This window comes from Bombina bombina, chromosome 11 (assembly GCF_027579735.1).
Source record: "Bombina bombina isolate aBomBom1 chromosome 11, aBomBom1.pri, whole genome shotgun sequence".
Classification (NCBI taxonomy): Eukaryota; Metazoa; Chordata; class Amphibia; order Anura; family Bombinatoridae; genus Bombina; species Bombina bombina.
In genome coordinates, this window is record NC_069509.1 from 161,206,123 (window position 1) to 161,232,128 (window position 26,006).

A 26,006-nucleotide genomic window follows, 5' to 3' on the forward strand; every position below is an offset into this window, starting at 1 on the left:
GCTGTGCTTCCATCTGGGCATTAACTGAAATAACTTTTTACACAGCACTTACTCTGGTGAGCTGAGGAAATTGTGAAGTAAAATTTCTTCCTTTTTTACATAGAGATGTTAAGTTGATATTTTCCTGTCAACATTTTAGTTATGCTGCATCCTAATCAAGTTATTTAGCATAATATGAGTATTATGTCTCTAAGTGCCAGTTACAAAAAAATTTTGTTAATGAAAGTGTAAAATCTTTAAAGGCCAAGGGTATAAAAGTAGATGTCATGGCTGCTGATGTTTGCGTTTTTCTACATAGTCATATGTAAAAGCACTCACTAGAAAGTGTAAGTGTGTAACTGACTTCTCAGTGTTCTGGGCAGCTCCTACCTTTCAAACCAATCTGTCAACCCCGGTATGAAGCATTTTTATTTTTGTTAAGACATCTGTGCTTCTAACAATGTTACATGTTAGTTATTGATGACAATATTAATGTATGCTACAACACTTTGAAGTGTGAAACTTGCTTGCAGTAAGAGACAGTGTGCCGAACCCAGCTCTCTAAATTGGCGCTATAAGCTTGTTTATGTTTTGCAACACAAACTTTTACTAATACGTCTTAAAGATATCTCATCAGAAGTGAATGAAGTTCGGACATATAATTATAATGGCTCAATAATATTCTTTCCCTTGGTGGTATGAGGTTCTTTTAACCTTTGAATATATATTTCCAATTGGTTAACGGTATATGTTATCTATTTAGCTGGCTATACTTACAAGGTTAATCCACTTGTCCAAAATGGTTCATTTGTAAGAGTTTTACTTATATGCAATGCAATTGTTTTTATACATAAACTATTCTCTGCTATATGATCACATCAATTTAGAATTCATTTTCGCTTTATCATTTTATTGTAATTTTAGACTATTTTAATATATTTTTAGGAGTGGTCTTATATGTATGGGAGAAGTCCCAAATTTTACTACTGTAAATGCGTATTAATTATTGAAGTACCTTTTGTGAATACATTTTATATATCTATATCTATCCTATTTAGTTTGGGGTCAATTTCATATTGCACCAATATATCCAGCTAATTTGAATCTATACTTACACAACTATAAAGTAATCATTAAAGATACTCGTAAATATCAATTTTGGGGTCCATGTGTGTACATATAGACATATACAGTCCCAATTAGGCTAATTTTCTTTAACACCAATTTTAGGTAATATATTAAGATATCTTTAGCACCCTCTAAATTTTCATATATTCTGTTCTTAAATCCTATCACACACTTTGGAGGAAGGCGTGTTTTTAGAAGGGTCTGATATCTTATTTTTTTGACTAGCGCAGTACTAACTTATTCAGTTATGACAGAAGACTTGTAAGAATTTTAAGGATTCTTCTTTTTAATTACAATGATCTTGAATCAAATGTACTTATATTTTTTTTTATTGTACACTCCATCTAAACAATTAATATAATTTTAATTGCTCATTAGTTAATAAGCAGAAAACCATGCACAAGCAAATTTATTGTGGTAGCATGGATTTAATGGTTTGCTTTAGTCTAAATATACATTTCCTAGTCTTTGTTTCCCAATACATCACACTATTTATTTTAATGTTCTATGAATAGTATTTAATCTTCCAACGTCTGCCGATAGTATAGCAGGTATGTTTTACACAAAGTTGTACGATTTATTGTGGTAGCATGGATCTAATTGTTTGCTTGATCTTTTTCAGAAAGAATACATGGAGAATCCAAAACCTACAGTCGAACTAAAGGATGTTCCTCCTCCTCCTCCTCCCCCACCCCAACTCAAATCTTGTACAAATATCTTCCCAACAGTACCACTTCCCCAAATTCAACCACCCTCTCTTCGAAAAGGCCACAAAGTAAGCTGCTGTGCTCTCTGCTCCAACGGCACACCTTGCACATCTGACATTCGGCACGGTGGTGGTGGTTTTATTCACCCTAAAACTATATTGGATGATAAAGTTAGTCGTACCATTACATGTCAGATCTCCTCTGGTCTTGCAATGCCACCTGGAAGTCCCTTCAAGAAAGTCCATACTGCAGGCAATTTTGGCAGCTTATGTATGGAATGCAGGCTAGCTCCCCACCAGCTTCATTCATCTCAGCCAGTTAGTTGCTGTGCTAATGCCCATCTAAGTCCCTTTCACAGTGATCTTCACAAGCTCCACATCTCTGCACTTGGCACTTCTCCCAACTATTTCCCTTTTTCTGACTTCACAAGTGGGTCGTCTCAGCATTTTAAAGAGCACCTTACTCAGTCTGAACTCCTGTCACACATTTGCACAAATTCGCTGTTTCTAAACACTGCACCTCCTGTTTTTCTTAAAGGGTCTCACTTCTGTGATGTCTGCTTGGATAAGGTTTGTTACAATTCATATTTTTATTTTTTCCTTTTCCATAGCTTTTAAGGTTTGGAGAAAGAACACTGATTAGTTTTCTAAAACAAATCTTTAAACAATTTGACTTAAAAAAATATGCAGAACTAACTTTCTTTAATTAAACATTTTGACGCTGATTTTTTTTTTGTTTTTTTTTTTGTTTTTTTATGTAACATTGCGACGGTTTTACCCGCTATATTCCAGCATACACCATTTTTGTGGTGCAAATATAAGGCATGTGCATTCGACTGTTTCTTTAGCTGCTAAAGGCACGGCCACTCACGGCATTTGGCTCTTTTCGGAGATAAATTTCTGCTAGTGAAAGCAAAACGCTTGAAGATCTGGATTTGCACAGATATTGGAGTGTTGCACTTTCACAAGCAGAAATCGGACTCTGAAAAGCGGTTTCCGCTTTCGGCAGCTAAAGAAACGGTAGGTTGCACGTGCCTAGCGAAGTAAACATTTCAATTTCTATGTTTAAAATCTTATTTAAAGCTGTTTCAGTTGTATTGAAAAGAGCACATGTAAGTTTGTGCATCACTCCAGCTGCAGTATACATTTTCATTGGATGTTGGGGAGGAGCAATTGGTAGTTGGCATGCACATACGAAAGTGTACTTTCATGAGTGTCAATTTTTATTTCTTGATTAAAAATACAATCTGCTATAAAATTTCTTTTAGATGCTACAAAGAAAACTTTTTTTTTTATATCCATTTAAAGGACCACTAAATAAAGTAGAATTAAATGGTTGAAAAATATACAATAAAAAGACAATGCAATAGCGCTTTGATTTTAAATGTGCAGCATAATATTTTCTGGCTAATTTCAAGTTAATCCATTGCTCCCTCCCCCCCTCTATGCATTTTGTGATTGGCTGATGGCTTTCACATGATATAATTTGCACATGCTCAGTAGGAGCCTTAAAAAGTGTGCACATTTTGAAACTTTAATTTTAACTTCAGTGGCCCTTTAATACTATGAGTCTCCTAAAATTTTATGAAATAATCAATAATATATCATCTTATTTACAATTTTTATCCCCCCCCCCTCTAGCCATCTAGCAATAGTGATGCAAGTAAACTCTGGCCAAATATACCTCCTCCGAATGCTCAGACAGCACCCATCCCTATTTGCAATGGTTGTGGGACTCAAGATACTGTGAAGGAGGCTGCTTTATTACTGGCGAAGAATCTCTGTAAAGCATCACAGAAATATGGTAATATATTTATTTTTATTTTTTTTTTAAATTTAAAACAAACTAATATGAACGCAAGGTTTAATGAAAAATGTAGACTTAAAGGACCATAATACCCAAATGTTTAAACACTTGAAAGTAATGCAGCATAGCTGTAAAAAGCTGATTAGAAAATATCACCTGAACATCTCTATGTAAAAAAGAAAGATATTTTACCTCAAAAGGTCCTCAGTAGCCACCTCCCATTGTAAAGGATTTCTAAGCAGCATTTTAGTGTGTTTGTCCTGGGACATCTGAAGGGACTAGCATCGTGCACTCTCATATTATTTCACCAATCAGGTAAAGGAAGTTTACAATGAAATCTCATGAGAGTCAAGTCAAATCTCATGAGATCACAGTAAAAGTTCATGACCTCAGCACTGCTGATTGGCTGTTGTTCATTTCTACATTTTTTTTTTTATTTTTTTTACCTGCAGCTGGGCAGCAGCTGAGTATAACTTTTTACACAGAACTTACTCTGCTGAGCTGAGGAAATTGTGAGGTAAAATATCTTCCTTTTTTACATAGAGATGCTCAGGTGATATTTTCCTGTCAGCTTTTTACAGTTATACTGCATCAGTTTCAAGTGATTTAGCATATGAGTATTATGTCCCTTTAACATTGGAGGGACAGTGCACATTTATGTTGCTGTAGAATAACATATCAGACAATTTTTAAACAAAATTACATGCACACTCCAGTCGTTTTTCAGTAAACTAACTCCTTATTTGGTTGAGCCTGCAGATTACAATTGTTTTGCAGTTATCTGTTAAAGCCAATTAGGGAAAAGTATGTAACAGCGTTAGCCTTGAAGACTCAACAGGGTACATTTCCAGCTCTGAAAATTAGAAAATCCACAATTTTCAGAGGTAAACTGTATGACAGGGGGGAAATTAAAGTATATAGCATTTTGATTTAAATGTCTAAACATTTTATATTAGAATCTCAATGTGTTTTCTTTTCCCTTTTAATAAGTGCAACCTTGAGTCTGTGTTCAGTTTTTTAAATGTTACTCAACCCTTTAATGCCGTTAGGACGTTTTTCGTCCAAATTTTCTGGGCTTTGGCGCCAAAGGACGAAATAAGACATCCTAACCGCTTGGCTTTCCTGAAGCCACTGACGCTTCCCTGATGGGATCGCGGTCTGGTGGGCGTGCCTAGCATCATAGGGACGCCCCCTGGGGCGATCCCATCATTGAAATCTCGTGATCACTATCGCGAGATTTCATTTTTTTTTTTTTATTTATTTTTTTTTTTTTTTTTTTTAAATTGGAACAGTTCCGATATAGACACGTTAACCCCGGCACGAAAGGGTTAAAGGGACAGTCTACTTAAAAAAAATAGCTATTGTTTAAAAAGATAGTTAATTCCTTTTTATTACCCATTACCTAGTTTTGCATAACCAACACTGTTATATTAATATACTTATTTGCCTCAGTGATTACTTGTATCTAAGCTTCTTCAGACTGCCCCCTTATTTCAGTTCCTTTGACTGACTTGCATTTCAGCCAATTAGTGCAGACTTATAAATTGCTCCATGGGAGTGAGCACAATGTTTTGTATGTATTCATGGACTAGCACTGTCTAGCTGTTGTGCAAGATTTATATTATGTATAAATAACAATGTAAAGGCAATATCTATAGTGTTCTCTCCACAACCTTTCTAGCAGGTGCACCACCCGGCTAAAAATTAACTAATAAAAATTTTCATTTTTTTTTTTTTTTATTGCACAAATTATCATTAAAGGGATACTGAACATAAATGTTTACTTAAATGGCTCAAAGCATTCAAGCAACTTAATAATTTACTCCTATTCATTTTTATTCGTTTTCTTGCTATCTTTATTTAAAAGCTTGAGAGCCAGCCCATTTTTTATTCAGAACCTGGGTTATGCTTGCTTATTGGTTTGCTAAATGTAGTCGCCAACAAGCAAGTGCTATCCAGGGTGCTGAACCTAAAATGGGCTGGCTCCTAGCCTTTTAAATAAAGATAGCAAGAGAATGAAGAAAATTAATAATAGGCGTAAATTAGAACGTTACTTAAAACTGCTGCTCTATCTGAATCATGAAAGAGAAATTTTTTGGTTTAGTGTTCATTTAAATATATTAAATTATGCAATTTATTTGTGCTTTTGTATAGCAGAAAATTATATTAGAAAATATATTACTCTGCCCACACCCGGCTACTTCATAATGCCACCATCGTTCTTTTTAAACAATGAATTAAAAATAGAGACTGTCCCAAATGATTGATTAAATAGGTAATATTTCCTCCAAGATTTATTATAATAAAAATCCCCTGTTCCTGACTTAATGCTGTGTAATATTTAAAGGTACAGTCTACTCCAGAAGTTTTATGGTTTAAAAAAATAGATAATCACTTTATTATCCATTCCTCATTTTTGCATAACCAACACTGTTCTATTATACTCTTTACCTCTGTGATTACCTTGTATCTAAGCCTCTGCTGACTGCCCCTTTATTTCAGTTCTTTTGATATAAATAACTCCACAGCCGCGGGCACTTATCTATATGGCACACATGAACTAGCACCCTTTAGTTGTGAAAAAATGTCAAACATTCAGATAAGAGGCAGCCTTCAAAGGCTTAGAAATTAGAAAATGAACCTACCTAGGTTTAGCTTTCAACAAAAAATACCAAAACAAAGTAAATTGTAATTTTGTTTAAAATAGCATGCCCTATCTGAACCTTGAAAGTTTAATTCTGTCTAAACTGTCCCTTTTTAATCAGTAAAAATGTGTCTTCCTAAAGTTAACCAACTGGTAGTTACACCTTTTTTATTCCTAGCAACTAATTATTTTTGTTTGTCAGCATATAAAATTACTTGCTTGGCTGCTAAGTATGCAATTGTGTACTTTCTCTAACGTCTGTTTGTATTTTGGAATGATAACTGTTTAATAACATAACATACTTATTTTTTAATGCTGGCTTAAATTACGTAAAGAAATTCTCTGATTTTGTTATACTGCATACAAAAGAGCATGTGGCGGGTGTGAGTATGTTTGTTTAATAAAGTTTCTACTGAGATGATACATCCAAACTTATTGTATATAAAGACTTTGTAATAACACTTCAGTTAGTAACTCTGAACGCATTTTGTGAAGTCTTCCTCACTTCATCAGTTTAAAAACTCTGAGAGAGAGGCACGCGCGCACACATGTTTGAGACACCATGACCGAATTGTATTTATTAAAAAGCAGGGTGGATAAAAATCAATGGTTTAAAAAAAAAAAAAAAAGTTTAATTTGAAACCCAACTTTTTTTTTTCATGATTCAGATTGTATTTTTTTTTTTTAATTATATGCTCTTATTTGCTTCATTCGCTTGGTATCCTTTGTTGATGAGCATATTTAGATAGCCTCAGGAGCTGGAAGCTAGCTGCTGATTGGTGGCTGCACATTTATATCTCTTATCATTGGTTTACCACTGTGCTCCCTGTAGTGCATTGTTTCACATTCAACAAAATATACTAAGAGAATGAAGCAAAATTAATAAAGTAAATTTGAAAGTTGTTTAAAATTGTATGTTCTCTTTAAATTAAATTTTGGGTTTCATGTCCCTTTTTAAAGGTGTGTTTTTTTTTTTTGTTTTTTTTTTTTTTTTAATGCTTTTTGGGGGGAAATATTTCTAAAGAGTTTCTAATAAATATACATTGTAATCTAAAGGTTATTCAGTTTAATTTATATAGCAAGCTGGTGTATATTCATGGCTGTAATGGTTAATTTGTTTTGGTAAACAAATTCCATTGGTCCATTTACAATGTCATGATATCACAATATTAGTTTGTAGTTCTCAAAACTGGGAATTTGTGCCTGCAGAGAGTTGAAAATAGACATCCTATATATATTTTTTTTTTTTTTTTTTTTTTTTTTTTTTAGGGACATAATCATGAAATAAAACTTTTGGTTTCAGATAGCGCATACCGTTTTTAAACATTTCAGATTTATTAAAAAAATGCTTTATCCTTTTGTGGACGTTGATCCGTGCTCTATTGGGGCCTAGCTGAACATATTGGGGGGTAGTTATCAACGTGTCTACTTTTCCTGCCTTCGCCGGCCCAATACGCCCGCCTAAGCTTGCCTCACATTGCCGCCGCGGACCTGCAAAAATTCGCCAAAGCTGTCAAAAAGCCGCGCACCAAGTACGGGGCGATGAGCAGCGGACTGTGAGAGTTATCACTCATCCGATCTCGCTGCTCTTCGGCTTTTCTACAGCTTTATTGCTAGCCTGTCACTAAGCACCCACACTATACTATACTGTTCTACCCCTTATACCGGAGCCTCCCGCAACTAAATAAAGTTACTAACCCCTAAACCGCCACTCCCGGACACCACTGCCACCTACATTATACCTAGTAACCCCTATCCTGCCCCCCCCATACCGTCGCCCTCAATAATAAATTTATTAACCCCTATCCTGCTGATCCCGCACCTCGCCGCAACTAAATAGTTTAACCCCTAAACCGCCGCTCCCTGACCCTGCCGCAACCTATATTAAATTTATTAACCCCTATTCTGCCCCCCCTACACAGTCTCCACCTATAATAAATTTATTAACCCCTATCTTGCCCCCCACTACACCGTTGCCACTGTAATAAAATTATTAACCCCTAAACCTAAGTCTAACACTAACCCTAACACCCCCTTAACTTAATTAATTAAATAAATCTAAATAATATTTCTATTATGAACTAAATTAATCCTATTTAAAACTACATACCTTTAAAATAAACCCTAATATAGCTACAATATAATTAATAATTATATTGTAGCTATCTTAGGATTTATTTTTATTTAACTATGTACAATAGCTATTAAAGGGACAGTCTAGTCAAAATTAAACTTTCATTATTCAGATAGGACATGTAATTTTACTCAACTTTCCAATTTACTTTTATCATCAAATTAGCTTTTTTCTCTTAGTATTCTTAGTTTAAACTAAAGCTAGGCAGACTCATATGCTAATTTCTAAACCCTTGAGGGCTGCCTCTTATCGCAGGCTTTTTAAATTCCTTTTCAACACAGAGACAAAATACACATGGGCCATATAGATAACACTGTGTACAGGCACAGGGGGTTATTTAAAGGACCAGTCAACACAGTAGATTTGCATAATCAACAAATGCAAGATAACAAGACAATGCAATAGCACTTAGTCTGAACTTCAAATAAATAGTAGATTTTTTTTCTGACAATTTTAAAGGTTATGTCTTATTTCCACTCCCCCTGTACCATGTGACAGCCATCAACCAATCACAAATGCATACACGTACCATGTGACAGCCATCAGCCATTCACAAATGCATACACACTTATTCTTGCACATGCTCAGTAGGAGCTGGTGACTCAAAAAGTTTAAATATAAAAAGACTGTGCACATTTTGTTAATGGGAGTGAATTGGAAAGTTGTTTAAAATGGCATGCTCTATCTGGATAATGAAAGTTTAATTTTGATTGAGTGTCCCTTTAAGATTTAGCCCAACACAATGCTAACTACAAGACAATAGATAATAAACAGTCAGTCATGTGATCAGGGGGCTGGAAGAAGGTTCTTAGATACAAGGTAATCAGAGGTAAAAAGTATATTAATATAACAGTGTTGGTTATGCAAAACTGGGGAATGGGTAATAAAGGGATTATCTATCTTTTAAACAATAACAATTCTATGGTAGACTGTCCCTTTAAATAGTTAACTATTTAATAGCTTACCTAGCTAAAATAAAGAGAAATTTACCTGTAAAATAAATCCTAACCTAACACTACACTATCATTAAATGAATTAAATAAATTAACTACAATTACATAAATTAACTAAAGTTAAAAAAAAAAAGCTAGATTACAAAAAATAAAAAAATAGGTTACAAACATTTTAAAAATATTACAGCAATTTTAAGCTAATTACACCTAATCTAAGCCCCCTAATAAAATAACAAAGCCCCCCAAAATAAAAAAAAATGCCCTACCCTATTCTAAATTAAAGTTCAAAGCTCTTTTACCTTACCAGCCCTTAAAAGGGCCTTTTGTGGGGGCATGCCCCAAAGTATTCAGCTCTTTTTTTTTTTTTTTTTTTTTTTTTAAAGATTTTGAGGTTGTGCGAAAACAATACAACTTATGTAAGACATGTCAATAAAACAAACATAAATGGTACATTTCAATATGACAGTTGATATATAGACAGAAGACAAACGTCTCAATAGGAATAAATTTATGGAACCTCTTTTTCTATTTTGCATGAACTAAGGTTAACATATTGAGTGGTCATTTTTAGATCTTACGGGATTAGAATAGTTCAACGAATAGTACAATAAATGGTAGCGAAAAATGAATTAGGTAGGGTTAAAGGAAAGTATGTAGGTATTTGTATCTAATGGGGTATGTGGTATCGATAGTAATTGTAATTGAGAATGTGGGTATGTTGTGTTTAAAGGAAACTAAGCAAAATTATGTGAGAAAGTAGATTAACAAGATATATTTCAAGCAAAGTCGGCAAATGCCGTTTCTGGTTAACCCATACAGGATGGTATAGAAGTGCTGTAGAATAGGTGGTTCTATAGGTGCAGTAAATTAACAGGATATATTTCAAGCCATATCGACAAGTGCCGTTACTGGTTAAATAGTGTGTTTTAATATGTAAGTATAATGAATTACTTAGTGTGGTAAAACTGGCAAAATTAGTATGGCAAAATAGGTATCTAGGATAAACAGGATACGACATAAGCAAGATAAGTCGTGTAGGCAGATCTCCCAAGTTAGGAGGTATATTTTTATGATGTGGGGGGGAGGTGGGTAATTAAGTATGGGAGAGATGATATGAGAAACCCTACATTTTTTTTTTTTTTTTAAGTAATAGATAAGGACAAGTAAAAATAAGGATGAATCACTCCAATCATAACAAAAACCTAGGGACACTAACTATGGGCTGGGACAAACTGTGTTTCAAGGATAAGTAACCTAGTAAGATAAGGGAGACAATTCGTAATATAGATATAGCACGCCCTAATCGGGGCGATGAATGGAAAACGTCAGTATTTGTTGGGATTTCCAGTATGGAAAGGATAGGTGAGTCAGTCATATGTAGCAGCTCAGGTTATGTAACGATTATCAAGTATTAATGGTAAAATGTATTTAGCACTAAAATTCCTCCATAAAGCCCCACACCTGCAATAAACAGGCTCCCACTGCTTCGGCCGCTAGCAGAGGAGTGACTATATTGAAGGCTGCACATAGCGCTAGGAGTGTATCTGTTGCAGTAGAGATCTCCCTAACATTGAAGGATACATGTAGAGCAAAGGACCAGCCTTAGCCAAAGGAGCATGGGAGTGAAGTAAACTTATCGCCATGTGGCAGTGCTATTTTTTTTTTTTTTTTTGAAATATCTTTTTATTGTTGTCCGAAAAAAAAGTAATACACACATTCTTATTGTTTACAATTTGTGCGGGTGTAGTCGCATATGATACAGTTTACAACATCCATTACAAATTATACGCTGAACCTTACAGTATACACATAATGATTCACATTAGTATCAGTTGGGTGAGAACATGATATTTTCCTTTCTCATCCGCACTTTGAAATCTAAAGCAAGTAATATTTTTCAAGCCAGTGTGATTACATTTCTCAGACGTACTCTTTTTCCAATACCTTTATCATAATTAAAACTCAATCTAAATCATATCTAACCTAACTATAAACATAACATAACTAAACCTATTCCAAAGTTGTTGCTGCTGCTTCTGGGGCCTAGCGGTGGGAAAAAAGAGAAAAAAAAAAAAAAAAAAGGGGGGGGTGATGGGAATGAAAGAGGGATGGAGAAAGGAGGGGGAAGGGAGAAGGAAGAATCATCCTACATAAGTGCTTATTGTGACTTAGAATAAATGTGTCCACTCCCCCCTCAACTCTGCCTCTGTGAAGAGAACTGAGTCTTTAAATGGCGTCAGGATTAGCCTTTGGATCTCTAGTTCAAAGGTAAGTATGAGTCTACGCCATTTACGTAAAAATAGGCCCAGCCTGTTCTGAACATCCATCCTAACATCCATTTGTTCCGTAAATATCTGTGATCTGAGTAGATTCCTAAAGCTCGCAAAAGAAGGGCTTTTCCTTACTGTCCAATTTTTTAAGATACATTTTCTAGCTAACAATATTACTAGACTCAGTACAGCATCTTGTTGTCTGTGGCGTGGGTCCCAGTGTAAGAACAGAATAGTTTCTGGGCGGAGTATGAGGTGTATCTGTAAGGACTGGTGAATCCAATATTGTATTTTACCCCAGTATTGTCTGACTGCTGGACATTCCCACATATAGTGTAAGAGAGTAGGTGCCTCTATCGCGCATCTCACGCATTTATTAGGGCGTGTGGTCACCCATTTGGCAAGTATTCTCGGAGTGAGATAGGCCTTATGAAGGAAGCGTATCTGGGATTCCCTGAACATGGCGGACAATGTGGCTGATTTAGTTTTTTCGAGACCTTCTCTCATGTCCTCCCACGTAATGTCACCAATTCCCTCTCGAGCCCATCCCACAAGCATTGAGTCCCTTGTGCTCTGCGCTCGTTGTTGTAGAAGAGTCTGATATATTTCAGATAGGGAAAACTTACCCATTTTATACAATGCTTGTGTGATGCGGAAGGGAGAGCCCTCCCAAAATTCCGGTGCGTTTCGAAGCAGTGTATTGATATAATGGCACACTTGTAGGAAGGCAAAGAAGTGTGTTCTTGGTAACCCAAACTCTCTCTGTAGGGTACCAAATTTTTTTACCTCCTTTGTGAGGGGGACTAATAATTGTTGAAGTGATCTCAGTCCCTTCCGTTCCCAGACCAAGAAAGGTTGGGTTTCCGAACCTGCCGGGAAGTCTGGGTTTTTGACTTCAGAAATTTATGAGCCTGGTGCCAGGCCTTTAATGGTTCGCTGAACAGCATATTAAGGCCCAGAGCCTTCACAGATTTCATGTTCGAAACATGAGGTAGGTACGCTAAGGAGATGTCTCCCAGAACCGCCTGCTCCAGGGAGGGCCGACAAAAGTGGTGTGTTCCCACCTGCCAGTCCAACACCAGTCGTATTAAAGCCGCCCAATTATACAGTCTGAAGTCTGGCAAAGCCAGTCCCCCATTGAGAAAACCCATGCTCAGTTTTTCCCTCGAGATTCGTGGCTTTCCTCCCTTCCAGATGAAGCGAGTCGCTGCCGAATTAAGCATTTTGACATCCGATTTGCTTAGGAGCAGGGGGAGCATAAGAAGAGGATAGAGCAGGCGAGGGAGTATCACCATTTTGAGGAGGTTGATCCTACCTGAGAGTGACAGGGGTAGCGATCTCCAGCTGTTCATCTGCGCCTGTAGTTTTGCACACATAGGTGCCAGATTATTGGCGTACAATTTATTGGTTAGCGGAGATTTTAATGCCAAGATAGGTGATATCATGTTTAGCCACTGAGAATGGGAAGTCCCCATCAGTACTAGCTTTCCTGAGAAGCCATAGGATCTCCGATTTATGCATATTAATTTTATAGCCGGATAGCAGTCCGAAATCAGTGAGAGTCTCCAGAATACGCGGTATATGTGTGCGCGGATTTTGGACAAACAGGAGCATATCATCTGCGTATAATGCCAGATGTTGTGGGTGTCCTGCCAAATCTATGCCAGGGAAAATCTGTTTTAGCTTAATAGCCAATGGTTCGAGGGCAACATTAAAGAGGAGGGGTGATAAGGGGCAGCCCTGCCGGGTTCCCCTGTGTAAGTAAATGTTCTCTGAGAATATATTATTGACTAGTATATTAGCAAAGGGGGCTCGGTACAAATTTTGAATAAAAGTCAAAAATGGGCCAGAGAAGTGAGCCTTGGCCATGGTGTAGAAGAGGTGGTCCCACTCCACTCGGTCAAAGGCCTTCTCTGCGTCGAGTGACAGCAGGAAGGCCTCCGTGTCACTTTTCCCCTCACCATCTCCCCTCGCGGTCCAAAAGTGCTGGATGACCTGCAGGACCCTGCGAACGTTGACCACTGACGATCTCGCGTACATGAATCCCGTTTGGTCCATGTGTATAATGTCAGGCAATATAAATTTTAGTCTTTCTGCCAATAATTTAGTTAATATCTTGTAGTCCGAGTTCAGTAATGAGATCGGACGGTAGGATTCTGGTAATACGGTGTCTTTCCCTGGCTTAGGTATTAGGGTGATATATGCCGCTGAGAATTCTGATACCGGGGCGCTCTCCCCCTCAAAGTAAGTGGCATACAAGTTTGCCAATGTCGTGGAAACCTTTTCCTTCAGGAGCCGATAGAATTCTATCGGTAATCCGTCCGGGCCCGAGGCTTTACCCAGTGACATGGACATTATCGTCCTCTGAATCTCCTCCTCTCCTATGTGGGCATTTAGCTTCTCAAGTTGAGGTTCTGAAATTTGTGGGATGGTGATGTTGTCCCAAAATTTGTCTCTTAGCTCAGAGCCTGGGGAACCCTCACTGGTATATAGAGAGGAGTAGTAAGAGGCAAATGCCTCTGCTATTGATTCAGCATCTTTCACAAGTTTGCCTCTACTTTTCAGGGCTGCAACATGTTTAGAAGATGTGTTCATATTCACTAAGGCAGCCATGAGCTTCCCCGACTTATCCCCAAATCTATAGTATTTACCCCTGCTTCGCAGAAGAGCTTGTGAGGCCTGGTTGGCCAGTAGGGCATCATATTCTTTTTTGTATCAGTGTAATTGTGATAATTGAGACGGGAGGGGGTCGCACAGTAGGTGCGATATGTCTCCGCCAAGCGTTCCCTCAGCTTCCCAATTTTTTCCGTGTATTGTTTTTTCCTACGCGCCAGGTAGGCAACAATGTTGCCCGACAAGACCGCCTTAGCTGTCACCCAGAATAATTCCGGTGAATCTATATGCTGAGCATTATTCACCCGGTAGTCATCCCAACAGTGAATTAGGTAGTTCTGGAATTCTTGGGAGTACAGTAGGTGTTTTGGGAATCTAAGGGTACGTCTGTTGCTGACTGATTGGTTCTTATCTATGAAGAGTGCTATGGGTGCATGATCGGAAACCGCCACTTCCCCAATTTTTGTGTCTATGATACGTGTAATGAGAGAGTTGGATATTAGAAACAGATCAATGCGGGACATAGAGGGAGACGAGCGCGCTGCACAGGTATAATCTTTCCCATCCGGGTTCAATTGCCTCCATATGTCCACCACATCCAGGGAACTTCCCAGCTGTGAAAAAATGTCTTTCAAATTTTTCTGAGGGTCTGATTGTCTTTCTGGTTTTCCCACTAAGTGTCCCCCTTAACCTATCACAGTGAGAGTTAGGAGTGAGGTTAAAGTCACCTCCCAGTATGATATGTGTACCGATGTAGGGAGAGAGGATCGCCACAATGGCATTCCAGAATCCTCTATCTTTTAAGTTCGGGGCGTAGATGTTGCACAATGTGTAAATTTGTTCTGCAACACTTATTTGCACTATTATGTATCTGCCTTCCGGATCTTTAAGTACCTCCCTGACCTCATACTCCAGTCGTTTACCTAGGAGTATTGCAACCCCTCTACTGGCTGAACTATACGAGGCGTATTCAACTCTCCCCACCCAGTCTGCCCTTAACTTCTCATGTTCTGAATCCAAGAGGTGGGTCTCTTGAAGGAATGCAATCTCTGCCTTCTTTTTCCTAAGTTGCGTGAGTATTGTTTTTCTTTTTATTGGGGAATGTATGCCCCCAATGTTCCAGGAGTAGAGATTAAATCTTATCTACTAGTTGGATCTTGTGGTGTATTTTGACAATTGAGGTGAAGGTGTGTATGTAGTGCTCCAAGAGGAAGGGTAAGGAGGGAGGAGGGCAGACGGGGTGGGAGAAGAGGAGAGAGAGAAAAAAAAAAAAATATCTCACCACAGTAGTTAGACTCCCGGTTCAGTCCTCTACCATAGTGAACCACCGCCAGGTCCCCATTAGCCGCTTGGATTAGAAGTAGCTCTAATGTGGGGAAACAAAGAGGGTGTGTTACCCCAACATACTGCAGGAGCTGCGTAACGTGCAACTGTGGAGGCATAAGTAAAACATTATTAGCAACTTGAATTAAAGGTGATTCTACAGTGGGGAGACAAAGAGGATCTATTACCTTAACATATGTCATGAGCTGGTTGATACACAAGTGTAGAAACATACAAAAAACAAGAAGAATTTTCAGATAGGATGACATAGATTCCACAGACTTGGCTGTGTCTAAGTATATTGCAACCTGCAATTGAGGCATATGGGTAAAAGTGTTATAGAACAATAAGGCTTCAAATTGACAGTTTACTACATTCCAGCAACCAAGTGAGCATATCAAATCCTTCATCCGCACAGCATACTTTGAGAAATCTAGCGTTTGGGGTACTTCAAAGAGAAGTGGTTTAGGAGAGCCTATATCCCATCTGCGCTCAGACACAAACGCTCTACATCTTCCACTCATGTATTCCAAATGCCCTGGAGCGTGGAGGCAACCCATAATAACATATAAACACACAAAACTCAAACTTAACTTTAACTCTAGAACTCTGTGTCTGCGTGTAGACGCAGACCCTTTGTCAATTGTTTCTGTAGCCATCAGGGTAGATTTTTAACTTAAAATCTAATGTTGATCCCTATTTAAGGGGGTGTCTCTCAATCAACAATTGCTTTCAACCCTCTTCCCCTCTTGGGTGATTCTGTCTTGGACTGCGTGGAGAGGCCCCCCCGCCCTCTAGGAAGTGTTGGGCCGCTGTCGGGGTATCAAAAAATTTTGGGCCTCTTAGGGTCATGATTTTAAGCCTGGCTGGGTAAAGCAAGAAGGCTTGTCTGCCCTCTCTATGAAGTTTTGAACAAATTGGTGAGAATTCCCTTCGGCGTTTCATAAGATCCACCGAGAAATCCTGAAATAGGAGCAAGCGTGCATTTTCATACATCACATTGTCCATTTTTCTGTAAGCTCTTAACACTGCTGTCTTAGTCTGGAAGTGGAGAAATTTGATCATGATTGACCGGGGCTGGGGCGAATCATCTAAGTTAACCCTCTCGGGGCCTACTCTATGAGCTCGTTCTACTCCACCTTTAAGATCCTGAATGGGAATCCCTAACAATGAGGGGATGTATTTTCAACAAAGTTGATGATATCTGCTTGTTTTACTGATTCAGGTAGACCCAAGAGGCGCACATTATTGCGTCTTGACCTATTTTCTAGGTCATCTATTTTTAACTGCAGGGCCGTAGCTTGTCTTTCTAAGGATTCAATTTTGTTGGAGTTTGACACATTAGAATCCTCCAGGTCAGAGATTCTATTCTCCGCCTCTGCTACATGTGTGGAGAACTGTTTAACATCGTCTGTGAGGGTATCAACCCCTCTTTGCAGGTTGTCAATTTTGGGCATAAACAGTAAAGATATCTGCTTAACAATAGGGTGTGTGTCAAGTGACCCATTCTCTGAGCAGGCTTCAGTGCTAGTCCCTAGGCCGGAGGGGTCAGCTCCAGATTTGTTTCTGCCAGAGCCCGTTTTGCTACGACTTGCCATGGGGGAGTTGGTTAAGAATTTATCCATATACCTCTGAAAATGACAAGACTGTTTACATATGTAGTTGGTATTCTAACAGCAGACTATTAAACCCGTGCTAACCAGTAAATGGAGCAGTGTGTGCGAATAATTTCAAAAGTGACTGTGAGGTCTTGTCAGTGAAGAAAACCATATGTTGGGGTAAACAGGCAGTGCAATGTGAATTGTACAGTTTTTCTCCTTCCAAGAAAGAAGGGTACCAAGACAGGCCTGTCAGCGCAGCGGTTTGCTAGTGCCCCTTCAAAAGGGTAGGGGGCCACAAAGGGTCTCCTAAGGGTTAACTTAGGGTGACCGTGTTAACTAATTGCACCGTCCTGGTGTAAAAATAGGAGAGAGCAAATCCGCTGACCTGAGTGGCGTGTGGGGTACTGACTACGTGTCACTCCATACGCCACAGGGAATGACAAGAATAATTGTAAATGCCAATAGTATTCTATCAGCCAACCATTAAACCCCCTACAATCAATATGTAACACAGTAACTGTGGGTTATCTAGTGAAAGATAACAGTTTCCTAACATGGGAGAAAAACATGGGTTAATGCATGTATTTAGCACAACAATGATTATAAGTAAAACAGTTCCTCTTCCCTCTAGTGCAGACGGGAGGCAGCACAAGTTCATCAGCGTAGCAACCTTTATGCATCCCCTCAAGGGGGTATAGGCCTAGTGTTCACTTATCTATATGTTGGAGATATCAGCGTCGATTGATACAGTTTTACTGCTAGATATGCAATGAGAGGGGCAAATTGGCAGGTCTGAGTGATGTACCCAAAGGTTAAAGTGTAACTTGCCCACAAACTCAGACTGTGGAAGGTCCTGCAGAGTCCAAGGTTCCTGCCCCTAGTGGTGTCCCCTGGGGGCTATTGCGTGTTTAGTACTGTTACTTTTCTCTCTTTACTTTTTTCCCCCTTTTTCAAGACAAGGATTCTTCTTCCCGCACAAGGGCAGGCCCAATGCCTGTAATTGGCAATGTAGTAAAATGGCAGGGGTTGTATAACTTCACTACAGGATATGAAAAGGGCCCACTGGCTGGGCTAAGTAATGAACCCAAAAGTTAAGCACTGTCTATAGAAGGCTTTCTAAGAACCAGATTTCTTGGCCTCAGTAGTGACCTTAGAGGTATGTTGTGCAGGCAGCCCTGTCAGACACGTTAGGTAAAGATACTTGTCTCCTTCACAGAAGTATGCCCAGTGTTCGTGGCAAGAGATGTGTTAAATGTTGTGACAAGAGTTACAATAGGGCCCGTGTCTCCATACCCTCAGATAACTTAGGGGGATATTAATATGTTCATGCGCCCCAATAAACAAGGGTGTTATTGCTGGTAAAAGTTTCTCTAGCAGTATTTGGGTGTGATACTTTACCCCCTCTGTACTCCGGAGCCTGCACTCGCCATGAGGGTTGGAGGCCTCGCTTTCAAGATGGCGCCTGTTTTCGCGCCAGCCGAGACTCCCTCTGTGTCCTCCACTCCGGTGTATTTAGCCCAAACGGGCCTGCTGATGTCGGGGTCAGTGATCGGCAAGTCTGCTTCTCAGTCTGGCAGACGCCGAACCTCCGGGGCAGTGCGGTGAACAGTCCTTGCAGCGGTGTGGCGGCAGAGGCAGGCTGTGATCCACGTGAGAACTCGATGGCGCTTTCCTCCCAGTAAGTGTCTCCTTAACGAGACCGGTCACCCTCCGGGTTCTGCCAGCTGTCTGTGTTATTAAGCGGGTCTTTTTACAGCCTCCTGTGCTGCATGTATGCGGCGCGCCACTTCAGCGTTTCTTGTTGTTGGCCCTCTGTGGGGGAGCGATGTACAGCTCCTGTAATAAGTGTGAAGGGAGTCTCTCACACTTCACCTCCACTCCGGACAGCAAACTCTGTCAAGGAATTATTAGTGGCCACAGGGGTTGTGACAGCAAGGTAAAGGGCAGCCTAGAATTGGTTTTAAAGTTAGTTTTCTATGCTGTTTTATGCAGAGCTCCCTTCACCTGCTGCTTCTCCCTTGGCCCGCCCACCGGAAGTCGTGGCAGTGCTATTTTACCCACAAAGTGTGTGACCAAAATGAAAGGAACCGGAGTGCAAATTAATAGACATATGGTGTGTGAACAATAAGACCCGACTTATCCTAACAAATAATTCTTTACACTGAGGGGAACATCCTCTACATATATAACAAGCTACAACTAGAGTTTAATGCGATCAAACATAGTAGCTGGGGCCTCTACAAATGAAAGGCACAGTAGGCAGTTGGTTAACACAGTGGAATAAGTGAAATCCTAGGTCATTATTATTTGAAGCAGAGATTTCATCCCTAGCTAGATACAACTGTGGGAGCAAAAACATAGGGAACCGCATACAGCTTGATAGAGAGGAAAGCATTGTATAAGCATCAAATAAACGCACACATAGTGACAGCCCCCAACTGCAGAGGTGAATACAACTATCATAAGCAACAATACTATTGGCAAGAAATATAATTATAGGTAACTTCTTAAAGTTAATTGAATGTTAACGAGTGTCCCTTTATAGAGAGCAAAATAGAATTGTGGTAATAGGAGATCAGCTTATACCAGTTGTTTCAATATGGAATAGGGCTGCCAGTCTGCAATTTGAGGGAGAGTTCTATCAACCGTGCTTAGCCTTTTTCATAGTGGTCTAAGGTCTCTGAGATGCGCTGTTGTGGGTCTCCGGGCAGGCCCTCCTGCGGAAACTTGCTGGGACCCTGATCTTTAATGTGCGGGTAGTGCTGCAAGGGGCTACCCGGGCGAGGGACCAATTCCGGACAAGTAGAAAGCAAGATCCTCCAGACTGCGACATCGTTGAGCGGAATTGCTTGGGACTGATCTCCAGGATCGCAACCAAGCGCAGCAGAAGGTGATTTTTGAGTTTCAGGCAATATGCGGACTACTGCATCAGATGGTGTGTATGTTAGACCGACACCGGGTGGGAGCTGTGAGCGGTCAGCTGCATAAGTTTTGTCCCCTTCTTTCTCTTCTTTCATGTGGGAAGCTGCAGCCCCCTGATTTCTTCTGTCAGAGAATGGTACCTGATGCCAGGTAAACGGTGAGCTCAACGAGCTTGTGATATCGCTATTCTGCAAGATATCAGGGGTGAATGGGTGAGTAGCGTGAAGTGTGGGCCTTGCCGCTGCCTGCTTAGACTCCGATGGCATATGAGGACCGAGCACAGCCCCACAACTGTCTAGGAAGAAATATATTTGTCCCATAACATAGTCTGCATCCTCCGTGTTTAGGTAGTGGTGCCCTAGGTCGATGATTACAGAGAACCAAACTTTAGTCAAATTTAGTGCACAGCTAGAGGTGTTGATCAGGCCGCAAGATGGCTGCTGCAGGCCCTGTATGCGATGCTAAACACATCGAGGTTTTAGGAGTCTGTTGCCGTAATGCTGTTCCCTTCTAAAAGAAAAAGGTTGGTAGGAACAACTGAGATCTCAGGTTCCCAATGATGATTAAGTAGTTGAGTATTAGGGCACAGACAGCCGCAAATGTAGTTTTTAGTGCACAGTATGGGTAGAGCTGTTAAGAAATGCGACCGTCTGGCTCCAAGGTTGGCTCCGCCCCCCAAATTCAGCTCTTTTGCCTGTAAAAGAAAAATACAACCCCCCCACATTAAAACCCACCACCCACATACCCCTAATTTAACCCAAACCCCCCTTAAAATAACCTAACACTAATCCCCTGAAGATCATCTTACCTTTAGTCATCTTCACTCAGCCGAGCATCGATGGAACATAAGAGAAGATCCAGAGCGGCAGAAGTGATCATCAAAGTGGCGCTGAAGAAATCTTCCATCCGATGAAGTGATCCTCCAGTCGGCGCTGAAGAAGTCTTCCATCCGGGCGATGTCATCTTCCAAGCGGGGTCTTCAATCTTCATCCCGCCGACGCGGAACATCCTTCTTTACCGACGAATGAAGGCTCCTTTAAGGGATATCATCCAAGATGGCGTCCCTTCAATTCCGATTGGCTGATAGGATTCTATCAGCCAATCAGAATTAAGGTAGGAAAAATCTGATTGGCTGATTGAATCAGTTAATCAGATTCAAGTTCAATTCGATTGGCTGATCCAATCAGATTGAGCTTGCATTCTATTGGCTGTTCCGATCAGCCAATAGATGACGTCCCTTAAAGGAGCCTTCATTCGTCGGTAGTCCGTCGGTAAAGAAGGATGTTCCGCGTCGGCGGGATGAAGATTGAAGACCCCGCTTGGAAGATGACATCGCCCGGATGGAAGACTTCTTCAGCGCCGACTGGAGGATCACTTCATCGGATGGAAGATTTCTTCAGCGCCCCTTAGATGATCACTTCTGCCGTTCCGGATCTCCTCTTCGGTTCCATCGCTGCTCGGCTGAGTGAAGACAACTCAAGGTAGGATGATCTTCAGGGGATTAGTGTTAGGTTATTTTAAGGGGGGGTTTGGGTTAGATTAGGGGTATGTGGGTGGTGGGTTTTAATGTTGGGGGGGGGGGGGGGTTGTATTTTTCTTTTACAGGCAAAAGAGCTGAATTCTTTGGGGCATGCCCCCACAAAAGGCCCTTTTAAGGGCTGGTAAAGTACAAGAGCTTTGAACTTTTTAAATTTAGAATAGGGTAGGGCATTTTTTTTATTTTGGGGGGCTTTGTTATTTTATTAGGGGGCTTAGATTAGGTGTAATTAGCTTAAAATTGTTGTAATATTTTTAAAATGTTTGTAACCTATTTTTTTTATTTTTTGTAACTTAGCTTTTTTTTGTACTTTAGTTAGTTTATGTAATTGTTTTTAATTGTAGTTATTTGTAGTTAATTTAATTAATTTAATGATAGTGTAGTGTTAGGTTTAATTGTAACTTAGGTTAGGATTTATTTTACAGGTAATTTTGTATTTCTTTTAGCTAGGTAGTTAGTAAATAGTTAATAACTATTTAATAACTATTCTAACTATTCTAACTAGCTAAAATAAATACAAAGTTGCCTGTAAAATAAATATAAATCCTAAGTTAGCTACAATGTAATTATTATTTATATTGTAGCTATCTTAGGGTTTATTTTACAGGTAAGTATTTAGTTTTAAATAGGAATAATTTATTAAAGTGTAGTGTTAGGTGTAATTGTAACTTAGGTTAGTTTTTATTTTACAGGTAAATTTCTCTTTATTTTAGCTAGGTAAGCTATTAAATAGTTAATAACTATTTAATAGCTATTGTACCTAGTTAAAATAAATTGAAAGTTACCTGTAAAATAAAAATAAACCCTAAGATAGCTACAATATAATTATTATTTATATTGTATCTATATTAGGGTTTATTTTAAAGGTAAGTATTTAGTTTTAAATAAGATTAATTTCGTTCATAATAGAAATTATTTAGATGTATTATAGATTGCGACGGTGTAGGGGGGGGGGCAGATTAGGGGTTAATAAATTTAATATACGTTGCGGCAGGGTCCGGGAGCGGCGGTTTAGGGGTTAAACTATTTAGTTGCGGCGAGGTGCGGGATCGGCATGATAGGGGTTAATAACTTTATTATAGAGGGCGGCGGTATAGGGGGGGCAGGATAGGGGTTACTAGGTATAATGTAGGTGGCGGTGGGCTCCGGGAGCGGCGGCTTAGGGTTTAATCAGTTTATTTAGTTGCGGCGGTGTAGGGGGGGACAGATTAGGGGTGTTTAGACTCGGGGTACATATTAGGGTGTTAGGTGTAGACAGCTCCCATAGGAATCAATGGGATATCTGGCAGCGCGAACTTGTACTTTCGCTATGGTCAGACTCCCATTGATTCCTATGGGATCCGCCGCCTCCAGGGTGGCGGTTTGAAAACCAGGTACGCTGGGCCGGAAAAGTGCCGAGCGTACCTGCTAGTTTTTTGATAACTAGCAAAAGTAGTCAGATTGTGCCGCACTTGTGTGCGGAACATCTGGAGTGACGTAAGAATCGATCTGTGTCGGACTGAGTCCGGCGGATCGAAGTTTACGTCACAAAATTCTACTTTTGCCGGTCTCTAGCCTTTGATAACTAAGGCGAATCAGCCTCGCCACAAATACGCTGCGGAATTCCAGCGTATTTGAGGTTGACGGCTTGATAACTAGGCCCCATTGGGTGAGACAGTGATTAGCAGCTAGCTCACGGTAGTGCATTGTTTCTGAGCCTACCTATTTATGCTTTTTCAACAATGGATACCAAGGGAATGAAGCAAATTAGATAAGGGAAGTCAAGGGATTCTTTTTGAATCATGAATGTTTCATTTTAACTTTACTGTCCCCTTTAATGCCATTGCTTCACAGCAAATCTATGTACACAGAATAAACCCATAGTAAGTTTCAAGAGGTTCACTGAATAGAAGATTGTTTGGAGTGGAATAGATCTGCACAAGGCCCTTAGTGTCAGGAGGGAAGGGCAAGCATTAAAAATGAAACGTTATTTGTTAAAACCATTTTAAATTGTTAAGGTAATGGTTTTTTTTTAACTAAAAATATTTTTTTTTATTAATTTTTCCTCCTTCCAATAAAGTACAGCTAAAATATGAATGCGCAACCTATTAAACTGGCGATAGTTCAACTCCCCAATAATTTCTTTAATTTCTATATATCTTATATCTAATAGACATATGATATATAAGCAAATCTGTAATGGTCTGATATAACTGGAAAAATCTTAAATTGTAATTTATAAAAATGAAAACCATTTTAAATCGGTCTTATGGATTGAAATCAAATCCATGCTGTTAAACATAAATATAAAGTTAATATTTACTAAAACAAAATTATCAGTTAATACTACTTATTGAGGAATACAATTTTTAACACCTAATCATTTTTAAGTAATATATATAATATCCTATTCACATATGCAAAACTGTTGGGACCATATTTCATTCAAAGGGTTACATAATACTTGAACGTGAGTTGTAATTGTTTTTAATAAATAGCAGCTGTTCTGTCAGTATGCTCTTTCCTGTTAGAGCCCTTGAAGGACATTGGATGAAATACCTTTTTATAAACGTGTGAAAGGAGGTGACTGAAGCAATCTGAGGACAACTTGTTCTCTAGACGAGTGCTGATAAACTTTCCCAGTTCCAAATTGCAGCTAAGCTGAATGTTTCTAAGGAAAGCATTACAATGCACAGTGAATAGATTTTTCTAAAACTAAATCACTTTAACCTAATTCAAGACTGGGCAGACCTAAAGGGACTAGTATATTAAAGTATAGAATTCTGCTACCACAATTCAACCTGTTTAATCGTGAATCCTAAACCTCTGTACTGGCAACATGTTGTCTTTAAGAAATTAATGGTTCAGAGACCACTACTTTCATTGTCAAAAAAAGTTTAGGATAGGCCAAACAATACCGGAAGTTTGCAAAAGATTGGAAGGACATCCAGCTAACTGATGAATCAAAATAAATCTCTTGTTGCTGCAGTTGTAGGGTTCATGTAAGGATATGATAGAATGAGAGGTTAACCCCACAATGCGTAAAACCTACAATTAGATATGCGGCAGTTGCTCAGATGTGAGAATGCTTTGCCTGTTCTGGAGGGGACTTGCACAAGACCAAAGAAATACCACACTTATTCTATGGAAGCCTGCTATTCCTTTTGTCTTAAAGTTGTGTGGAAGAAGATTTATTTTTCTAGAAGCACAACGATCCTAAACACACATTGAAGCTGTCCCAGGCTTATCTGAAGACAAACGTAGATCAATGTGGCTCTTCCTCCTAAATCACTGGCTGTAAACTCCACTAAACATAATTGGAAAGCTTTTTTTTTTAAAAAAAACAGACAAAACCAAAACACTGAGCTACCTAGGCACTCACTCTGCTTTAAATTTGATTAGGCATAGATTCTGGAAATCTGTCATTAGATAGATATTGAGAATTTTTGCTTTTCAGTTGTGTTGTGAAAATTTTTTTTTTTTTGAGAATTAATGTTTAATTTATCAAATCGTGGGTTCCCCCCCCCCCCCCCTGAAATGATTAAATAAAAGCAGATTGTTATAGTGGACTGACTTTTGGACCCGTGTGTGTATATACTGTTCTTCACAAAAAATAAAATAGTCAGCTGGGTGGGGGCCTTATAATACGTTAAAATATAACTTTTTTTCTGTTATTTATAAAATGTTGCTTAAACTGTCCAGATCGCAACATACAAAAAGACAACTCAACTCACACCCCAGCTCAGTGTGATAGCTTTATTTTTAATTTCTTTCATGTAATTAGCAATAGTCCATGAGCTAGTGACGTATGGGATATACATTCCTACCAGGAGGGGCAAAGTTTCCCAAACCTCAAAATGCCTACAAATACACCCCTCACCACACCCACAAATCAGTTTTACAAACTTTGCCTCCTATGGAGGTGGTGAAGTAAGTTTGTGCTAGATTCTACGTTGATATGCACTCTGCAGCAGGTTGGAGCCCGGTTTTCCTCTCAGCGTGCAGTGAATGTCAGAGGGATGTGAGGAGAGTATTGCTTATTTGAATTCAATGATCTCCTTCTACGGGGTCTATTTCATAGGTTCTCTGTTATCGGTCGTAGAGATTCATCTCTTACCTCCCTTTTCAGATTGACTATATATATATATATATATATACCCCATTACCTCTGCTGATTTTCGTTTCAGTACTGGTTTGGCTTTCTACAACATGTAGATGAGTGTCCTGGGGTAAGTAAGTCTTATTTTCTGTCTTATGGTTGGGCACTTTTTTATAAAGTTCTAAATATATGTATTCAAACATTTATTTGCCTTGACTCAGGATGTTCAACATTCCTTATTTTCAGACAGTCAGTTTCATATTTGGGATAATGCATTTGAATAAATCAATTTTTCTCCAACATAGGTGTGT

The 26,006-nt window shown here is 39.2% G+C and overlaps 1 protein-coding gene across 1 annotated transcript in view; it reads left to right on the forward strand.

Annotated features, from left to right (window-relative positions):
• MARF1 (meiosis regulator and mRNA stability factor 1) overlaps window positions 1–26,006 on the forward strand; it is a 173,273-nt gene that overhangs the window by 3,717 nt on the left and 143,550 nt on the right. The window contains exons 3-4 of the mRNA XM_053694533.1: window positions 1,730–2,383; window positions 3,455–3,617. Of these exons, the coding sequence (XP_053550508.1) occupies window positions 1,730–2,383; window positions 3,455–3,617 (817 nt within the window). The remainder of the gene's footprint in view (window positions 1–1,729; window positions 2,384–3,454; window positions 3,618–26,006) is intronic.